Source organism: Oncorhynchus kisutch, linkage group LG12 (assembly GCF_002021735.2).
Source record: "Oncorhynchus kisutch isolate 150728-3 linkage group LG12, Okis_V2, whole genome shotgun sequence".
Taxonomy (NCBI): domain Eukaryota; kingdom Metazoa; phylum Chordata; class Actinopteri; order Salmoniformes; family Salmonidae; genus Oncorhynchus; species Oncorhynchus kisutch.
The window spans coordinates 48,520,639-48,539,560 of record NC_034185.2 but is presented as its reverse complement, the minus strand read 5'-3'; the positions used below and the strand labels follow the sequence as shown (position 1 = coordinate 48,539,560).

At 42.1% G+C, this 18,922-nt stretch overlaps 1 protein-coding gene across 1 annotated transcript in view; it reads right to left on the bottom strand.

The window, feature by feature from the left end:
* Positions 1-280: 280 nt before the first annotated feature.
* Positions 281-18,922, bottom strand: part of LOC116376475 (GATA zinc finger domain-containing protein 14) — a 40,326-nt gene continuing 21,684 nt past the window's right edge. The window contains exons 3-13 of the mRNA XM_031836689.1: positions 15,430-15,644; positions 9,237-12,479; positions 8,965-9,029; positions 8,613-8,767; positions 7,541-8,199; positions 7,331-7,395; positions 7,047-7,201; positions 3,930-4,387; positions 1,889-1,947; positions 1,666-1,799; positions 281-1,536 (exon numbers count right to left, since the gene is read on the bottom strand). Coding sequence (XP_031692549.1) covers positions 9,331-12,479; positions 15,430-15,644 — 3,364 coding nt within the window. The 3' untranslated portion in view covers positions 281-1,536; positions 1,666-1,799; positions 1,889-1,947; ... (5 more) ...; positions 8,965-9,029; positions 9,237-9,330. The remainder of the gene's footprint in view (positions 1,537-1,665; positions 1,800-1,888; positions 1,948-3,929; positions 4,388-7,046; positions 7,202-7,330; positions 7,396-7,540; positions 8,200-8,612; positions 8,768-8,964; positions 9,030-9,236; positions 12,480-15,429; positions 15,645-18,922) is intronic.

Below are 18,922 nucleotides of genomic sequence, written 5' to 3'. Positions count from 1 at the left end.
TCTTGGATATATGTATCTATCTACACACTTTCCCCTGCTGTCGTTGATATCCCCATATAGTTTTGTACTCCATATGTTAAATTAGGTGATGTATAATTTCAATGACCATAATGCAAAAACATCTCACACATTTCTTAAACAAACTTGAGGTATTATTCGTATTGATGGTATTGCTCAGAATATGAACTGGTATTTTTCAATGTTGAGTGCGAGTCACCATTTTCTACTGCGTTTATAAATTGGAACACTACTTTCTCAAAGAAAAAAAAACAAGATTTAATGTTTCATTCAAAACGTTTATTTAATGACAGATAGAAAGATAAATAGATAGATTTACAGGAATACTGAACAAACATATACATGCAACATGTAAAGTGGTCATATGCCAAAACTGTTATGGGGGGTGGATTATCTTGGCAAAGGACATATTCTCACTAACAGAGATGAAAACAAATTGGTGCACAACATTTGAGAAAAAGAAGCTTTTTTTTGCTTATGGCACATTTCTGGGATCTTAAAATTTCAGCTCATGAAACATGGGGCTAACATTTTACATGTTGTGTTTATATTTTTGTTCAGTATAAATATAAGATTACTGTTTATAAATGTAATTTGGGGTGCAGGTTTGTAAATTGTTACTCACATGGTAACTTCTGAATAAATTATTCAACCCAATTACATGACCCAAAAAAGAATTATATTAAAACAGTAATGAAGAAAATGTACTTCTACGTGTTTTACATATTGGATTGAATATTAACAAGATAAGAAGTTACAATGTTTTTAACAGTGCAGTGCTCAGCATTACGTCATCGGCCCCTTTGACACACTTCAGTGATTTGCCCAAAATAACTAAAAGTAAATATCATAAAGGTATTTGGTGAATTTAAAAACAGATATAAAGTAGTTACAATCAGTTAATAACTAAAAATGCAACTATGATCAAATAACACAATACAAAAAGTATACAATAGGATTTGGATGTCACATGTTGTAGGAACGGTTTTCTAATCTTTCAGTTATTTTCTGTATTAATCTAAAAGATAAAACATGTGCAAGCTGCTGTGTGCAAGATGCAAATAAATAAGTAATGTCTTTGGAGCCTATATGGTTAAGTATAAATACAGTCACTTGAAAGAAAAGGTATATGCATTGTATTCATAAGCAGAAAAAAAACTATATGATTTCTTAAGGAATGTCACAAATATCATACTTGACATCAAAATGTACAATTAGGTGTGTTTTGTTTGTGTATGTACTTGGGGGAATGTACATTAAATATATATATATATATATTTTGCCAATTAACACAGGCACAATCCATTGTGCATTCTTCTGCCAAAGCAGGTCCTTAATCATAAGGCTGTCTCTATGAGAGCTGGAAAACAATTCATTGGTGAAAAAAATGCCATAGGAGCTATGACACAGGCTATTAGTTAGCCAGCAACTGTACCATTAGCAGTGCCAAAGTGAGAGGCAAGAAAGCCAGACAGAAGGAAGTGGGTCGGGGAGCACTTCCTGAATTGACTGATGACTCTGAAAAAGTAGGAAAAATAAAGATATGGTTCAGTGAATGATGAAAGTAGATTGTCTTTTCATGTTTCTGTTCAAATGTTGACTTTGCTCTTACATATGTGTAGTTGTATTGTGCCAATTAATACATACCAACATTGACGCTGCCCTGTAGGATGTTCAGGGAGGTGGAACTGATGGTGAAAGTTGCCTGTGCGCTGCATGCGCTGGGAACCGAAGATTTGTTACTGAACACCAGAGTCATGTTGGTAACTACAGATCCACTCCTAGGAAAGAAAATGGACAACCCACAGAAATCATTATCATCACTGTCATAATCAAAGTATTCAAGTCGGTAATGAGAATTCATACTTACTTGAATGAGTTGACAATGGAACGAAGGAAGCTTGGGGTTCTAGCAAAAATCTTGTTCACCTGCATTGAAATATTAAAATATGATTACCAAAGCTTAACAGAGTCAAGGAGTCAAAACACCAAGCGCTACAAGAAGGTGCCCCAGACTCGTCTGCTAATTGGGATACTTTAGCAGTTTTTTTTCTGAGAGAGGGAAATGGTGTAAATCAAGAGGACTTATTAATGTGTTCTGAAAAATTAGATGTTGAGAATTATAATAAATAACGCTTTGATGTCATAGAACAAAGCCCAGACTGCTCAAGATTGACCTTGAAATTGGATGCCTGTCCATATCGTAAAGACATCAGGAAATCCCATAATAGGTTGCAGGTTCAATACCAGTTGTAGACACTAGTTTATTATGTTTTTCTTTCAACTCTATCCCAAACATTAACCGTTAACTTAACCTTTCGGAATGAATGCCTAAACATACTGTTTTAACCCTATCCAAAACCTTAACTATTAACGGAAAATGTGTCATACATGAATACTGACATGCTATACAACGTCAAATTTCGAAGTTGCTCCAAACTTCAAATTCCAAAGTTAGGAATACGCCACTCAAAAACGGACTTTTATTATTTGTTTCATTAGTCAATTGTTGATATAATCCTCAAAATGTTTGCATGTCAGCAATCACATTTTCAAGATATAAACCTCTTGAAACTAGGGGGCACTATTGTCATTTTTGGAAAAATAATGTTTCCAAAGTAAATGGGTTATTCCTCAGGACCAGATAATAGAATATGCATATAATTGACAGCTTAGGATAGAAAACACTCTAAAGTTTCCAAAACTGTTAAAATATTGTCTGTGAGTATAACGGAACTGATATTGCAGGCGAAAGCCTGAGAAAAATCCAATCAGGAAGTGACTCTTATTTAGAAACCTCTGTGTTCCTATGCATCCCTATTGAGCAGTGAAAGGGATATCAACCAGATTCCTTTTTCTATGGCTTCCCTAATGTGTCTAGTGTCACAAGACATAGTTTCAGGCTTTTATTTTGAAAAAATGAGCGTGAGCGACAACATTGCGTCAGTGGACAGCTGGTGGCTCTCAGAGTGATATGTTTCTCTCGCTCCTACTAAGAAGCCAACTGACCCGGTTGATATATTATCGAATAGATATTAGAAAAACACCTTGAGGTTTGATTATGAGGTTTGCCATGTTTCTGTCGATATTATGGACCTAATTTGGAATATTTTTCGGCGTTGTCGTGACCGCAATTTCCGGTCGATTTCTCAGCTAAACGTGAAGAACAAACATCGCTATTTGGCTACAAAAATAATTTTTATAGAAAAAAGGAACATTTGCTATCTAACTGGGAGTCTCCTGAGTGAAAGCTCATCAAAGGTAAACGATTTAATTTGATTACTGTTCTGATTTTCGTGGCCAAGCTGCCTGCTGCTAGCTAGCCATTATGCCATGCTAGGCGATCGATAAACTTACACAAATGGTTGTCTTGCTTTGGCTGTAAAGCATAATTTCAAAATCTGAGATGACAGGGTGATTAACAAAAGGCTATGCTGTGTTTCAATATATTTCACTTGTGATTTCATGAATATGAATATTTTCTAGTAATATTTTTTGTCCGTTGCGTTATGCTAATTAGTGTCAGTTGATGACAATTCTCCCGGATCCGGGAGCGGTAGTTCCAAGAGTTAACATTCAAAATACAGAAACACAGCAGGTATGATCCATTTTGCATCATAAGATGCTGTGTTTGTTTAACATCTTAATGACTTGACTACTGACATGCAAAACTGTAAATATTTCCCATGCTGTGCACATTGTACTCTCTGTTGCCCCTAATAGCTGTTAGGCAGGCACAAGGGTTCATGTCCACTAAGAAGACCATTTAAAAAAAAGTCTGGTCATTGTTCTCAACGGGGAGGTCCAAGAGTACGATAACTTTGCACTGAATAATCTAACAATAAGATGCCCACTGATATCCAGTCTCTTTGGTGTGGTGTGTATTGATGAAAAGGCATTTGGATACTTACCTCTGAGACCACTTTGCCAGCCAGAGCCTTGAATGCTGAAGAGGACGGGTTGGCAAGATCCGAGGTGAATTTCTCATCGAGACTGAACCGAAGAATCAGGGTTCCTTCACTAGAAGAAGGAGGGTCAGTTGGTGCGACTGCAGTGGTGGTGGCTGCTTCCGGAACAGCGGTGGTGGTGGTTACTGCCGGAACAGCGGTGGTGGTGGTTACTGCCGGAACAGCGGTGGTGGTGGTTACTGCCGGAACAGCGGTGGTGGTGGTTACTGCCGGAACAGCGGTGGTGGTGGTTACTGCCGGAACAGCGGTGGTGGTGGCTGCTGCCGGAACAGCGGTGGTGGTGGTTTTGGCCACTGCCGGAGGGGTCGTGGTGACATCTGCCAGAGTGGTGGTGGTCACAGCTGCAGTTGGAGCATCAGTTGTTGCAGCGGAGGTGGTTGCATTAGTCATTGTAGTAGCGCCTGCAAAAATGCAACATTCAATGCAATGTTTACATTTTGCAATTAATAAAAATATTGGTCACATACACGTGTTTAGCAGATGTTACTGCGTGTGTAGCGAAATGCTTGTGCTTCTGGTTCCGACAGTGCAGCAATATCTAACAATTAATATCTAACAATTCCACAACATATTCCGAAAACACACAAATCTAAGCAACGAATGGATTTAAGAATATATAAATATATGGGTGAGCAATATCAGATTGGCATAGACTAAGAAAACAGTATAATATTATAGAATACCTTAATAAACATATGAGTTGAAGTGTCTGATCAGTTGTGTTTTGGGATCTCATGAAGGACAGAATAACAACATAACTGTATCTTTGAATGTATATATTTCCCAGTTGTCAGGGTCATACCCAAATTTTGGGGAACTGATATGATTAAAATTGAAACCATTTGTGAGAAGATGTAATGTGATTTTAGACTTCTTAACCAAGTCAGTGTAAGCACAGACATTACGACAAAAGGAGGGAACACCCCTTTTCCCCCGAGTGCATAAAACCCACTCGTGAGAAAATGTACAATTAGTCAAGAAAACGCAGGGACGGGAGTCCCCACGTTGAAATGGCAACTACTCTACAGAACAAGCAGACGGACAGTGTTGAACCGGACGTTGCGAATGGTTAGGAAATCTACAAAACTAAAGATGCACACATTCACAGTCTGCAGCTGTATATGTGAAATAGTCTAGGAAACTCGACCGAAGACGAGAGGAGAACATTTCACAATCAAACGACCGAATTGTACTCTGAAAGATCCATTCTGGAGAACAATTCCCTATAGAACAACCATTGGTACATCTGACGTATCCATTGTAACAGAGCTACAACTATGAAAGACTTTGATCTCTGGTGGACACAGCCAGAGAATTTCTGTCGACCGACTCTCCAGCAGACAGACCGAAGATTTCGTCAAAGAGACAACAAGACATACAGGCATGAATATATATATTGCAATTCTTTTCAAACGAGCGGCTGTTCATGTGAAAAGTATTATCATTTCAATGAGCCTTTTTATCAACTGTGTGTAGTGGGTCCCATTATGTCTTTCCCACTCTTTATCTGTCCCCACCCCTGTCAATTGTCTCCCAAGCCGTCATGTCGGTTTAGTCCACTAGGGACCCTTTATTGCATTGTTTTAGTAACCAAGAAGCAAGACGTCGTAGTCCGCAACATGGCTGGTTTTCCTTTTGTTTCCTCTGGTTTTCCTTTTGTATCCATGATTGTCTGTAGACCCTGCCACATACGTATTGAGCCGTTGAATTGTGAATCCACTTTGTCTCTATACTGACGTTTTGCCTGTTTGATTGCCTTGTCGGAGGGAATGACTACTCTGTTTGTATTCTTCCATATTCCCAGTCACCTTCCATGTTTAAATGCGAGATGGTTTGTGTTTTCTGTTTTACGCGAATACTGCCATCTATCCACGGTCTCTGGTTAGGGTTGGTTCTAATAGTCACAGTGGGTACAAAATTCCTATACACTTCCTGATAAACTCAGTTATCGTTTTAGTGAATTCGCCCATATTATTCTCGGAAGCTACCCGGAATATATCCCAAAACAGTCTTGAAACACGGATTCCAATTGGTCAGACCAGCGTTGAATAGTCCTCAGCACGGGTACTAACAGTTTGAGTTTCTGCCTATAGGAAGGGAGCAGAAAAATGGAGTTGTGGTCAGATTTGCCAAAAGGAGGGCGGGGGAGGGACTGGTATGCATCCCGGAAGTTGGAGTAACAGTGGTCAAGTGTTTTAGCAGCATGAGTACTACACTCAAATTGCTGATAGAATTTAGGCAGCCTTTTTCTCAAATTTGCTTCGTTCAAATCTCCAGCTAAAATAAATGCATCTTCCGGATATATGGTTTCCAGTTTGCATAAAGTCCAGTGAAGTTCCTTGAGGGCCATCGTGGTATCAGCTTGAGGGGGGATATATGATTGTGAGGTATTCTAGGTCAGGTGAACAAAAGGACTTGTATGTTCCTCTATGTTATCACAATTACATAATTTGTTGTTAATCATCAAACATACATCTCCTTCTTCTTCCCAGCGAGATGTTTATTACTGTCGGTGCGATGAACTGATAATACAGATTGCTGGACCAACTCCGACAGTATATCCCGAGAGAGCCATGTTTCCGTGAAACAGAGTATGTTGCAATCCGTGATGTCTCTCTGGAAAGAAACCCTTGCCCTAATCTCATCAACGTTGTTAATCAGGGACTGAACATTAGCAAATAATATACTCTGGAGAGGTGTGTCATGTGCACGCCTTCTAAGATGGACTAGAAGAACTCTCCGAGGACCCCTTTTTCCCCGGCGTTGTTTTGGGTCAGCGGTGGTGCAAACAAAGGATCTGCTTGGGGAAAGTCGTATTGCTGGTCATAATGCAGGTAGTGCTGGTGAGTTACCGTTGCTCTGATATCTAATAGTGCTTCCCAGCTGTAATAAATAACACATATATTTTCTGGGCAAACAATGTGAGAAAAAATACATTAAAAAACGAAACACTACAAAGTCTCCTAAGAACTAGAAGCGAGGCAGCCCTATCTTTCGGCGCCATCTAGTGTTTTGAGTGTGTGAGAATAGGTAAAGCGATGTGTTGATGAATTGTCTTACGTGTGACCACAATGGAGGATGAATTGATAGGCAAGGTCAGGCCAGACGTGTTGGAAGTAATGGCAGTTTGTAAAGTTTGTGCTACCAGGCTATCGTTGGGCACTGAGCTGATGTTGTTGAATATCAACGTAGAATTCACCACAATTGACCCTGACCTGAAAATAATATGAGAAAAATGTTAAGAACTTTTACAAGCGTTACTTCAGTAACAACCCACTCCCAAGGCATACTAAATAACAATGCTCATTGAAATGTTATTTTTCAGATGATAATTATGTACCCACCTGAAACTATTCACAACAGTTCGAAGGAAACTGACTCCAAATAGAGCCTTGAACAAATTATCCAGCTGAAAAAAAATGTATACAGAAGTTATATTATAATAACAATTCAACAATGTAAGGCTGGTATCAAGATGCCATATCATGATTCTGATTGTTGTCATGCGTCTTTCAAACAACTAACGACACTGTATTAAATTAAATGAAAGTTACCTGTGTAGTCACATGATTTGACAAAGCCAGGAACTCTGGTGAACTGCTGTTGCTCAGAGAGCTATTGAAGGTAGATGTCAGGCTGAACTGCAGTGACAGTTGTGAGCTGGTCAGTGGCGCCTCTGTTGCACGGGATGCCGTTGTAGTTGGCACTTGGGTAGTTGTTACTGGGGTAGTTGCTACCGGCGTAGTTGGTAATGGGGTAGTTAGTACTTCGGTCAAATTGGTTATCGGAGCGGTTGGAGCTAGAGATGTTTTTACTACTGCAGTAGTTGGAGGACCTGTTGTGCTGACTACTGGGGTAGTTGGAGTTGCTGTTGTGTTGACTATGGGGGCAGTTGAAGGAGCTGTTGTGTTGACTATTGGGGTAGTTGACAAAGATGGGGTTGTAGTTGATAGTGTTGAAGTTGTATTGCTTTGTGTTACAGGTCCTGATGTGACATTGACAGCATTTTGGGCTGATGTTAACACATTTATGGGCGCTGATGGTCCATTGGGCACTATGTGTGTTGTTGACAGATTCACAGGATCCGATGTTGCATTGACAACCATGTTTGTAGTTGACCTGTTTGAGGGGGCCGAAGTTGCGTTCATGACCGTATATGGTGTTGATATTGGAGGATCTGGAGTAGAAGTAGTAGTTGTAGGTGAGTCAACTCCTGGAAGACAGCAAATCATCAGATATCATTATGTGTGTATAACAGAAGATGTATTGATCTTAAAGAAAAAATCAACATTAGGCATTGCACACAGCTTTGACAACATCTGATCACTGTTAATGATCAGAATTGTATTGTGACATGACAAGATAGAATAGATTACTTGATGTCCAATCAATAATCGTTTGTAGGAATTTGTTTCAGTTGTTATAATATTCTTAGAATGTTAAACAGTTAAGTAATATAGAGACCGATTAATATAATTAATTGAGTATACTCAAACTTAGGACAGTAAAATGCAGATATATAAAGAAGTGCAGCTGTATGATAACTTGGTCTTTAAAACACCTGAGGTAGAGAGAGTACTTGGAAATACTAAGTCATTTAGAGTTCAGAATAGTAAGGTGTCGTACTTGTTGCCACGATAGAAGTTGTGTTCAATGGGAGAGAGAAATAAGAGCTGTTGCTTGAGACATTCTCTATCAAGGTTTCAACCACTGCACTGGACTCAGGGACTGAGCTGGCATTGTTAAATATCAGCTTAGCATCTACCACAACCGAACCTTGACTGGAAAGTGAAAAAAATGAAAAACAATTAATATGATACCATCAGTAAAGCAAATTCATATTTAAATGCTATGACAAATATGAACACTACCACAATTTAATGATTTCCCTTTAAATTAATTGATGAATACAATTATCTTAAAATGTATTCCAATAATGGCCCAAAATCTAAATAAAAACTCAAGAATAACTACGTACCTGAAACCTAGAACCTCTGTGCGATTAAAACTGGATCCATATTTGTTTCGATAAACTGTGTCCAGCTGTAAAAGTAATATAAGCAATTTTAGCAATTTATCTTGAGAACTGAAACGTTGACATAAACAATTTGAGGGAATGTGTTTGACATAATGACAAATATAAAAACTTATTTGGGGGATGAAATTCCCCTTTAGGAACCTGACAGTTCCTAAAGTACAACTGAAGATGAACAGCATTATTAAAAGAGTGGAAAGTAAAACAGAATTTACCTCTGTAGCCAAAGTACTTGCTAATGCTTTGAACGCTGGTGAAGAAACATTTTTCAAATCTGCTTGGAAGTTTTGCTCCAATTTGAAGCCCAACTTAACCTCTGGTGGTGGAGGGGCAGCTGTTCTGATAGTAGTTGAGGAACCAGTTGTAACTGTGGTCAGAGCAGCTGTTGTTGTTTTGGGAGCAGCTGTGGTTGTTGCTGGAGCAGCTGTGGTTGTTTTGGGAGCAGAAGTGGTTGTTGTGGCAGCAAATGTGGTTGTTGCTGGAGCAGCTGTGGTTGTTGTGGGAGCAGCTGTGGTTGTTGTGGGAGCAGAAGTGGTTGTTGTGGCAGCATATGTTGTTGTTGCCTGAGCAGCTGTGGTTGTTGTGGGAGCAGCTGTGGTTGATGTGGGAGCAGCTGTGGTAGTTATGGGAGCAGCTGTTGTTGTCGTAGCAGCAGCTTTGGTTGTTGTGGAAGCAGCTAGGGTTGTTGTGGGAGCAGCTGTGGTTGTTAGGGGAGCAGATGTGGTTGTTGTTGGAGCAGCTGTGGTTGTTGTTGGAGCAGCTGTAGTTGTTGTTGGAGCAGCTGTGGTTGTTGTTGGAGCAGCTAGGGTTGTTGTGGGAGAAGATGTGGTTGTTGTGGGAGAAGCTGTGGTCGTTATGGAAGCAGCTGTTGCTGTTAGTGCAACAGCTGTGGTTGTGATGGGTGCAGCTGTGGTTGTGGTGGGGGCAACTGTGATTGTTGTGGGAGCAGCTGTGGTTGTTGTGAGAGAAACTGTGGTTGTTGTGGAAGCAACTGTGGTTGTTGTGAGACCAGCTGTGGTTGTTAGGGGAGCAGCTGTGGTTGTTGTTGGAGCAGCTGTGGTTGTTGTTAGAGCAGCTGTGGTTGTTGTTAGAGTAGCTGTTGTTGATGTTGGAGCAGATGTGGTTGTTGTGGGAGAAGCTGTGGTTGTTGTTGGAGCAGCTGTGGCTGATTGTAGAACAGCTGTGGTTGTAGTGGGAGCAGCTGTGGTTGTTGTGGGAGCAACTGTGGTTGTTGTGGGAGAACCTGTGGTTGTTGTGGGAGCAACTGTGGTTGTTGTTGGGGCCGCTGTGGTTGTTGTGAAAGCAGCTATGGTTGTTTTGGGAGCAGCTGAGGTTGTTGTTGGAGCAGTTATGGTTGTTGTAGGAGCAGCTAAGGTAGTTGTGAGAGCAGCTGTGGTTGTTGTGGGAGCAGCTGTGGTTGTTGTGAGACCACCTGTGGTTGTTAGGGGAGCAGCTGTGGTTGTTGTTGGAGCAGTTATAGTTTTCGTAGCAGCAGCAGTTGTTGTCGTAGCAGCAGCTGTGGTTGTTATGAGGGAAGATGTGGTTGTTGACGGAGCAGATGTGGTTGTTGTTAGAGCAGCTGTGGTTGTTGTTGGAGCAGCTGTGGTTGTTGTGAGACCAGCTGTGGTTGTTAGGGGAGCAGATGTGGTTGTTGTTGGAGCAGTTATGGTTGTTGTAGCTGCAGCTGTTGTCGTCGTAGCAGCAGCTGAGGTTGTTATGAGGGAACCTGTGGTTGTTGTGGGGGCAGCTGTGGTTGTTGTTAGAGCAGCTGTGGTTGTTGTTAGAGCAGCTGTGGTTGTTGTTGGAGCAGCTGTGGATGTTGTTGGAGCAGCTGTGGTTGTTGTGAGACCAGCTGTGGTTGTTAGCGGAGCAGATGTGGTTGTTGTTGGAGCAGTTATAGTTGTTGTAGCTGCAGATGTTGTCGTCGTAGCAGCAGCTGAGGTTGTTATGAGGGAACCTGTGGTTGTTATGAGGGAACCTGTGGTTGTTGTGGGGGCAGCTGTGGTTGTTGTTGGAGCAGCTGTGGTTGTTGGTAGAGCAGCTGTGGTTGTTGTTGGAGCAGCTGTGGTTGTTGTTGGAGCAGCTGTAGTTGTTGTGAGACCAGCTGTGGTTGTTAGGGGAGCAGATGTGGTTGTTGTTGGAGCAGTTATGGTTGTTGTAGCAGCAGCTGTTGTCGTCGTAGCAGCAGCTGAGGTTGTTATGAGGGAACCTGTGGTTGTTGTGGGGGCAGCTGTGGTTGTTGTTAGAGCAGCTGTGGTTGTTGTTAGAGCAGCTGTGGTTGTTGTTGGAGCAGCTGTGGTTGTTGTTGGAGCAGCTGTGGTTGTTGTGAGACCAGCTGTGGTTGTTAGCGGAGCAGATGTGGTTGTTGTTGGAGCAGTTATGGTTGTTGTACCTGCAGAGGTTGTCGTCGTAGCAGCAGCTGAGGTTGTTATGAGGGAACCTGTGGTTGTTATGAGGGAACCTGTGGTTGTTGTGGGGGAAGCTGTGGTTGTTGTTAGAGCAACTGTGGTTGTTGTTAGAGCAGCTGTGGTTGTTGTTGGAGCAGCTGTGGTTGTTGTGGGAGCAGCTGTGGTTGTTAGGGGAGCAGATGTGGTTGTTGTTGGAGCAGTTATGGTTGTTGTAGCTGCAGCTGTTGTCGTCGTAGCAGCAGCTGAGGTTGTTATGAGGGAACCTGTGGTTGTTATGAGGGAACCTGTGGTTGTTGTGGGGGCAGCTGTGGTTGTTGTTAGAGCAGCTGTGGTTGTTGTTAGAGCAGCTGTGGTTGTTGTTGGAACAGCTAAGGTAGTTGTGGGAGCAGCTGCGGTTGTTGTGGTAGCAGATGTGGTTGTTGTGGGAGCAACTGTGGTTGTTGTGGGAGCAACTGTGGTTGTTGTGAGACCAGCTGTTGTTGTGAGGGGAGCAGATGTGGTTGTTGTTGGAGCAGTTATGGTTGTTGTAGCTGCAGCTGTTGTCATCGTAGCAGCAGCTGAGGTTGTTATGAGGGAACCTGTGGATGTTGTGGGGGCAGCTGTGGTTGTTGTTAGAGCAGCTGTGGTTGTTGTTAGAGCAGCTGTGGTTGTTGTTGGAGCAGCTGTGGTTGTTGTTGGAGCAGCTGTGGTTGTTGTGAGACCAGCTGTGGTTGTTAGCGGAGCAGATGTGGTTGTTGTTGGAGCAGTTATTGTTGTTGTAGCTGCTGATGTTGTCGTCGTAGCAGCAGCTGAGGTTGTTATGAGGGAACCTGTGGTTGTTATGAGGGAACCTGTGGTTGTTGTGGGGGCAGCTGTGGTTGTTGTTAGAGCAGCTGTGGTTGTTGTTAGAGCAGCTGTGGTTGTTGTTGGAGCAGCTGTGGTTGTTGTTGGAGCAGCTGTGGTTGTTGTTGGAGCAGCTGTGGTTGTTGTGAGACCAGCTGTGGTTGTTAGGGGAACAGATGTGGTTGTTGTTGGAGCAGTTATGGTTGTTGTAGCTGCAGCTGTTGTCGTCTTAGCAGCAGCTGAGGTTGTTATGAGAGAACCTGTGGTTGTTATGAGGGAACCTGTGGTTGTTGTGGGGGCAGCTGTGGTTGTTGTTAGAGCAGCTGTGGTTGTTGTTAGAGCAGCTGTGGTTGTTGTTAGAGCAGCTGTGGTTGTTGTTGGAGCAGCTGTGGTTGTTGTTAGAGCAGCTGTGGTTGTTGTTGGGGCCACTGTGGTTGTTGTGAGAACAGGTATGGTTGTTGTGGGAGCAGTTGTGGTTGTTGTGGGAGCAACTGTGGTTGTTGTGGGAGCAACTGTGGTAGTTGTGGGAGCAACTGTGGTTGTTGTGAGACCAGCGTTGGTTGTTATGGGAGCAGCTGTGGTTGTTGTTGGAGCAGTTATGGTTGTTATAGCTGCAGCTGTTGTCGTTGTAGCAGCAGATGAGGTTGTTATGAGGGAACCTGTGGTTGTTGTGGGGGCAGCTGTGGTTGTTGTTAGAGCAGCTGTGGTTGTTGTTGGAGGAGCTGTGGTTGTTGTTGGAGCAGCTGTGGTTGTTGTGAGACCAGCTGTTGTTGTTAGGGGAGCAGATGTGGTTGTTGTTGGAGCAGTTATGGTTGTTGTAGCTGCAGCTGTTGTCGTCGTAGCAGCAGCTGAGGTTGTTATGAGGGAACCTGTGGTTGTTGTGGGGGCAGCTGTGGTTGTTGTTAGAGCAGCTGTGGTTGTTGTTAGAGCAGCTGTGGTTGTTGTTAGAGCAGCTGTGGTTGTTGTTGGAGCAGCTGTGGTTGTTGTTGGAGCAGCTGTGGTTGTTGTAAGAGCAGCTATGGTTGTCATTGGAGCAGCTGTGGTTGTTGTTGGAGCAGTTATGGTTGTTGTAGGTACAGCTACTGTAGTTGTGGGAGCAGCTGAGGTTGTTGTTAGAGCAGCTGTGGTTGTTGTTGGGGCCACTGTGGTTGTTGTGAGAACAGGTATGGTTGTTGTGGGAGCAGCTGTGGTTGTTGTGGGAGCAACTGTGGTTGTTGTGGGAGCAATTGTGGTAGTTGTGGGAGCAACTGTGGTTGTTGTGAGACCAGCGTTGGTTGTTATGGGAGCAGCTGTGGTTGTTGTTGGAGCAGTTATGGTTGTTATAGCTGCAGCTGTTGTCGTTGTAGCAGCAGATGAGGTTGTTATGAGGGAACCTGTGGTTGTTGTGGGGGCAGCTGTGGTTGTTGTTAGAGCAGCTGTGGTTGTTGTTAGAGCAGCTGTGGTTGTTGTTGGAGCAGCTGTGGTTGTTGTTGGAGCAGCTGTGGTTGTTGTTGGAGCAGCTGTGGTTGTTGTAAGAACAGCTATGGTTGTTATTGGAGCAGCTGTGGTTGTTGTTGGAGCAGTTATGGTTGTTGTAGTTACAGCTAAGGTAGTTGTGGGAGCAGCTGTGGTTGTTGTTAGAGCAGCTGTGGTTGTTGTTGGGGCCGCTGTGGTTGTTGTCAGAGCAGCTATGGTTGTTATGGGAGCAGTTGTGGTTGTTTTTGGAACATCTGGGGTTGTTGTGGGAGAAGCTGTGGTTGATGTGGGAGCAACTGTGGTTGTTGCATCCACAGCTGAAGTTGGTGTTGTGGCTGCTGGGGGTTGTGTTGTTTCGATGAACTCTGTAATTATAAAATGGATTGTTAGGTATTCTATTCTGATTGATCAAAGGGTGTTTTATAGGATTTAATTATACCCAATGTTTATTAACTGTACAGTGGCTAAACATTGTGTACAACTCTAAACAAGTTCTTACAGTCAACTAAGTTACAGAAGTTTCATCAACATAGGGTTACTCAGTTTTGCTTCTTGTTATTGAGCATAAGATAAGAAGGTAATGTGTTTTCTCTTCAGAATATTTTTTTTTACAACCACATTTGTTGCTTTGTTTTCAATGTCAAGTATCAATAATAAAAGACAGATAATCAACTCCAGGCTGCTTAGTTAAATGTAAATGACCTTCGTCACCTGTTTGGGACCGTATCACACCACCTACGTTGTGATTTATTTTAATAGAATTGCACAGTCTTGCATGAACCATTCCTTGCATATGCAAGTTATAATGAACTGATATGTTATAACAAATTAGTAACAGGAAATCTGTGTTGAACAACTAGTGCAAATAATATGTGTGTCTTACTTGTTGCCACAATGGAGGCTGTATTCACTGGGAGAGAGAAATTAGAGCTGTTGCTTGAAACTGCCTCTGTCATCGTGGCAGCCACATCACTGTTCGCAGGGACTAAGCTGGTATCGTTAAATACCAGCTTAGTGATTACCACAACTGAACCTTGACTGGAAAACAACCACAATTATTATTTTAAATTGTGATTTCATCAACAGATCAGATTCATGTTTAAATTCTATGATAATTTTGAACAATTAAACAAATTATTTCTACCTTAAATAGAACCCCAAACACGATGTCAGAAAAACATAGAATTACTTAGAATTACTTCTTACCTGAAACCTATAACTTCTATGCGAACGAAACTGGATCCATATTTACTTTTGTACACATTTTCCAGCTGTAAAAAAATAATATGAATATATCATATTTTATACATGAAGATGTCCTGAGACATTGCGAAGGTTTTACATTGAAATATAATTTACAACTCACCCTAACCCTAATTTAAAGGTTTGCGTATCATTATGAAATGTTTTCTTCATTACTTGTAAACTACTTTTAAATCAATATATCAATCAATCATTTAAATTCAGTCGAAGCAATCATTGAGCAGAAAAGTTTTAGATTTTATTCTCTGATTTAATAACATGATATTTTGTTTACTGAATTGACTAGACTAAGCCTTTTTTGTGAAGCAATCTAAAAGTATGATATTAAAAGGGTTGAAAATGAAAGTAAAACAGTATTTACCGCTGCAGCAACAGTCTTTGCTAATTGTTTGAACTCTGGTGAAGAAACATTATTCAAATCTGCTGTGAAGTTTTGTTCCAATTTGAACTCCAACTTAACCTCTGGTGGTGGAGGGGCCTGTGTTGTGATAGTGGTTGAAGAACCAGTTGTAACTGTGGTCAGAGCAGCTGTTGTTGTTCTTGGAGCAGCTGTGGTTGTTGTTGGGGCCGCTGTGGTTGTTGTGAGAGCAGAAATGGTTGTTTTTGGAGCAGCTGTGGTTGTTGTTGGAGCAGTTATGGTTGTTGTAGGAACAGCTAAGGTAGTTGTGGGAGCAGCTGTGGTTGTTGTGGGAGCAGCTGTGGTTGTTGTGGGAGCAACTGTGGTTGTTGTGGGAGCAACTGTGGTTGTTGTGAGACCAGCTGTGGTTGTTAGGGGAGCAGATGTGGTTGTTGTTGGAGCAGTTATGGTTGTTGTAGCTGCAGCTGTTGTCGTCGTAGCAGCAGCTGAGGTTGTTATGAGGGAACCTGTGGTTGTTGTGGGGGCAGCTGTGGTTGTTGTTAGAGCAGCTGTGGTTGTTGTTGGAGCAGCTGTGGTTGTTGTGAGACCAGCTGTGGTTGTTGTGAGACCAGCTGTGGTTGTTAGGGGAGCAGATGTGGTTGTTGTTGGAGCAGTTATGGTTGTTGTAGCTGCAGCTGTTGTCGTCGTAGCAGCAGCTGAGGTTGTTATGAGGGAACCTGTGGTTGTTATGAGGGAACCCGTGGATGTTGTGGGGGCAGCTGTGGTTGTTGTTAGAGCAGCTGTGGTTGTTGTTAGAGCAGCTGTGGTTGTTGTTGGAGCAGCTGTGGTTGTTGTGAGACCAGCTGTGGTTGTTAGGGGAGCAGCTGTGGTTGTTGTTGGAGCAGCTGTGGTTGTTGTTGGAGCAGCTGTGGTTGTTGTTGGAGCAGCTGTGGTTGTTGTTGGAGCAGCTGTTGTTGTTGTGAGACCAGCTGTGGTTGTTACGGGAGCAGATGTGGTTGTTGTTGGAGCAGTTATGGTTGTTGTAGCTGCAGCTGTTGTCGTCGTAGCAGCAGCTGAGGTTGTTATGAGGGAACCTGTGGTTGTTGTGGGGGCAGCTGTGGTTGTTGTTAGAGCAGCTGTGGTTGTTGTTGGAGAAGCTGTGGTTGTTGTTGGAGCAGCTGTGGTTGTTGTGAGACCAGCTGTGGTTGTTAGGGGAGCAGCTGTGGTTGTTGTTGGAGCAGCTGTGGTTGTTGTTGGAGCAGCTGTGGTTGTTGTAAGAGCAGCTATGGTTGTTATTGGAGCAGCTGTGGTTGTTGTTGGAGCAGTTATGGTTGTTGTAGGTACAGCTGAGGTAGTTGTGGGAGCAGCTGTGGTTGTTGTTAGAGCAGCTGTGGTTGTTGTTGGGGCCGCTGTGGTTGTTGTGAGAACAGCTAAGGTAGTTGTGGGAGCAGCTGTGGTTGTTGTGGGAGCAGCTGTGGTTGTTGTTGGAGCAGCTGTGGTTGTTGTTGGAGCAGTTATGGTTGTTGTAGGAACAGCTAAGGTAGTTGTGGGAGCAGCTGTGGTTGTTGTGGGAGCAGCTGTGGTTGTTGTTGGAGCAGCTGTGGTTGTTGTGGGAGCAACTGTGGTTGTTGTGGGAGCAACTGTGGTTGTTGTGAGACCAGCTGTTGTTGTTAGGGCAGCAGATGTGGTTGTTGTTGGAGCAGTTATGGTTGTTGTAGCTGCAGCTGTTGTCGTCGTAGCAGCAGCTGTGGTTGTTGTGAGACCAGCTGTGGTTGTTAGGGGAGCAGCTGTGGTTGTTGTAAGAGCAGCTGTGGTTGTTGTGGGGGCAGCTGTGGTTGTTGTTAGAGCAGCTGTGGTTGTTGTTAGAGCAGCTGTGGTTGTTGTTGGAGCAGCTGTGGTTGTTGTTGGAGCAGCTGTGGTTGTTGTGAGACCAGCTGTGGTTGTTATTGGAGCAGCTGTGGTTGTTGTTGGAGCAGCTGTGGTTGTTGTTGGAGCAGCTGTGGTTGTTGTTGGAGCAGCTGTGGTTGTTGTTGGAGCAGCTGTGGTTGTTGTGGGAGAAGCTGTGGTTGTTGTGGGAGAAGGTGTGACTGTTGTTAGAACAGATATGGTTGTTGCTGGAGAATTTGTGGTTGTTGTCAGAGCAGCTATGGTTGTTATGGGTGCAGTTGTGGTTGTTTTTGGAACATCTGGGGTTGTTGTGGGAGCAGCTGTGGTTGTTGTGGGAGCAACTGTGGTTGTTGCATCCACAGCTGAATTTGGTGTTGTGGCTGTTGGGGGTTGTGTTGTTTCGATGACCTCTGTAATTATAAAATGGATTGTTAGGTATTCTATTGATCAAAGGGTGCTCTATAGGATTTAATTATACCCAATGTGTATTAACTGTACAGTGGCTAAACATTGTGTACAACTCTAAACAAGTTCTTACAGTCAACTAAGTTACAGAAGTTTCATCAACATAGGGTTACTCAGTTTTGCTTCTTGTTATTGAGCATAAGATAAGAAGGTAATGTGTTTTCTCTTCAGAATATTTTTTTTTTACAACCACATTTGTTGCTTTGTTTTCTATGTCAAGTATCAATAATAAAAGACAGATAATCAACTCCAGGCTGCTTAGTTAAATGTAAATGACCTTCGTCACCTGTTTGGGACCGTATCACACCACCTACGTTGTGATTTATTTTAATAGAATTGCACAGTCTTGCATGAACCATTCCTTGCATATGCAAGTTATAATGAACTGATATGTTATAACAAATTAGTAACAGGAAATCTGTGTTGAACAACTAGTGCAAATAATATGTGTGTCTTACTTGTTGCCACAATGGAGGCTGTATTCACTGGGAGAGAGAAATTAGAGCTGTTGCTTGAAACTGCCTCTGTCATCGTGGCAGCCACATCACTGTTCGCAGGGACTACACTGGTATCGTTAAATACCAGCTTAGTGATTACCACAACTGAACCTTGACTGGAAAACAACCACAATTATTATTTTAAATTATGATTTCATCAACAGATCGGATTCATGTTTAAATTCTATGATAATTTTGAACAATTAAACAAATTATTTCTACCTTAAATAGAACCCCAAACACGATGTCAGAAAAACATAGAATTACTTAGAATTACTTCTTACCTGAAACCTATAACTTCTATGCGAACGAAACTGGATCCATATTTACTTTTGTACACATTTTCCAGCTGTAAAAAAATAATATGAATATATCATATTATTATTATTATTATTGCGAATGTTTTACATTGAAATATAATTTACAACTCACCCTAACCCTAATTTAAAGGTTTGCGTATCATTATGAAATGTTTTCTTCATTACTTGTAAACTACTTTTAAATCAATATATCAATCAATCATTTAAATTCAGTCGAAACAATCATTGAGCAGAAAAGTTTTAGATTTTATTCTCTGATTTAATAACATGAGATTTTGTTTACTGAATTGACTAGACTAAGCCTTTTTTGTGAAGCAATCTAAAAGTATGATATTAAAAGGGTTGAAAATGAAAGTAAAACAGTATTTACCGCTGCAGCCACAGTATTTGCTAATTCTTTGAACTCTGGTGAAGAAACATTATTCAAATCTGCTGTGAAGTTTTGCT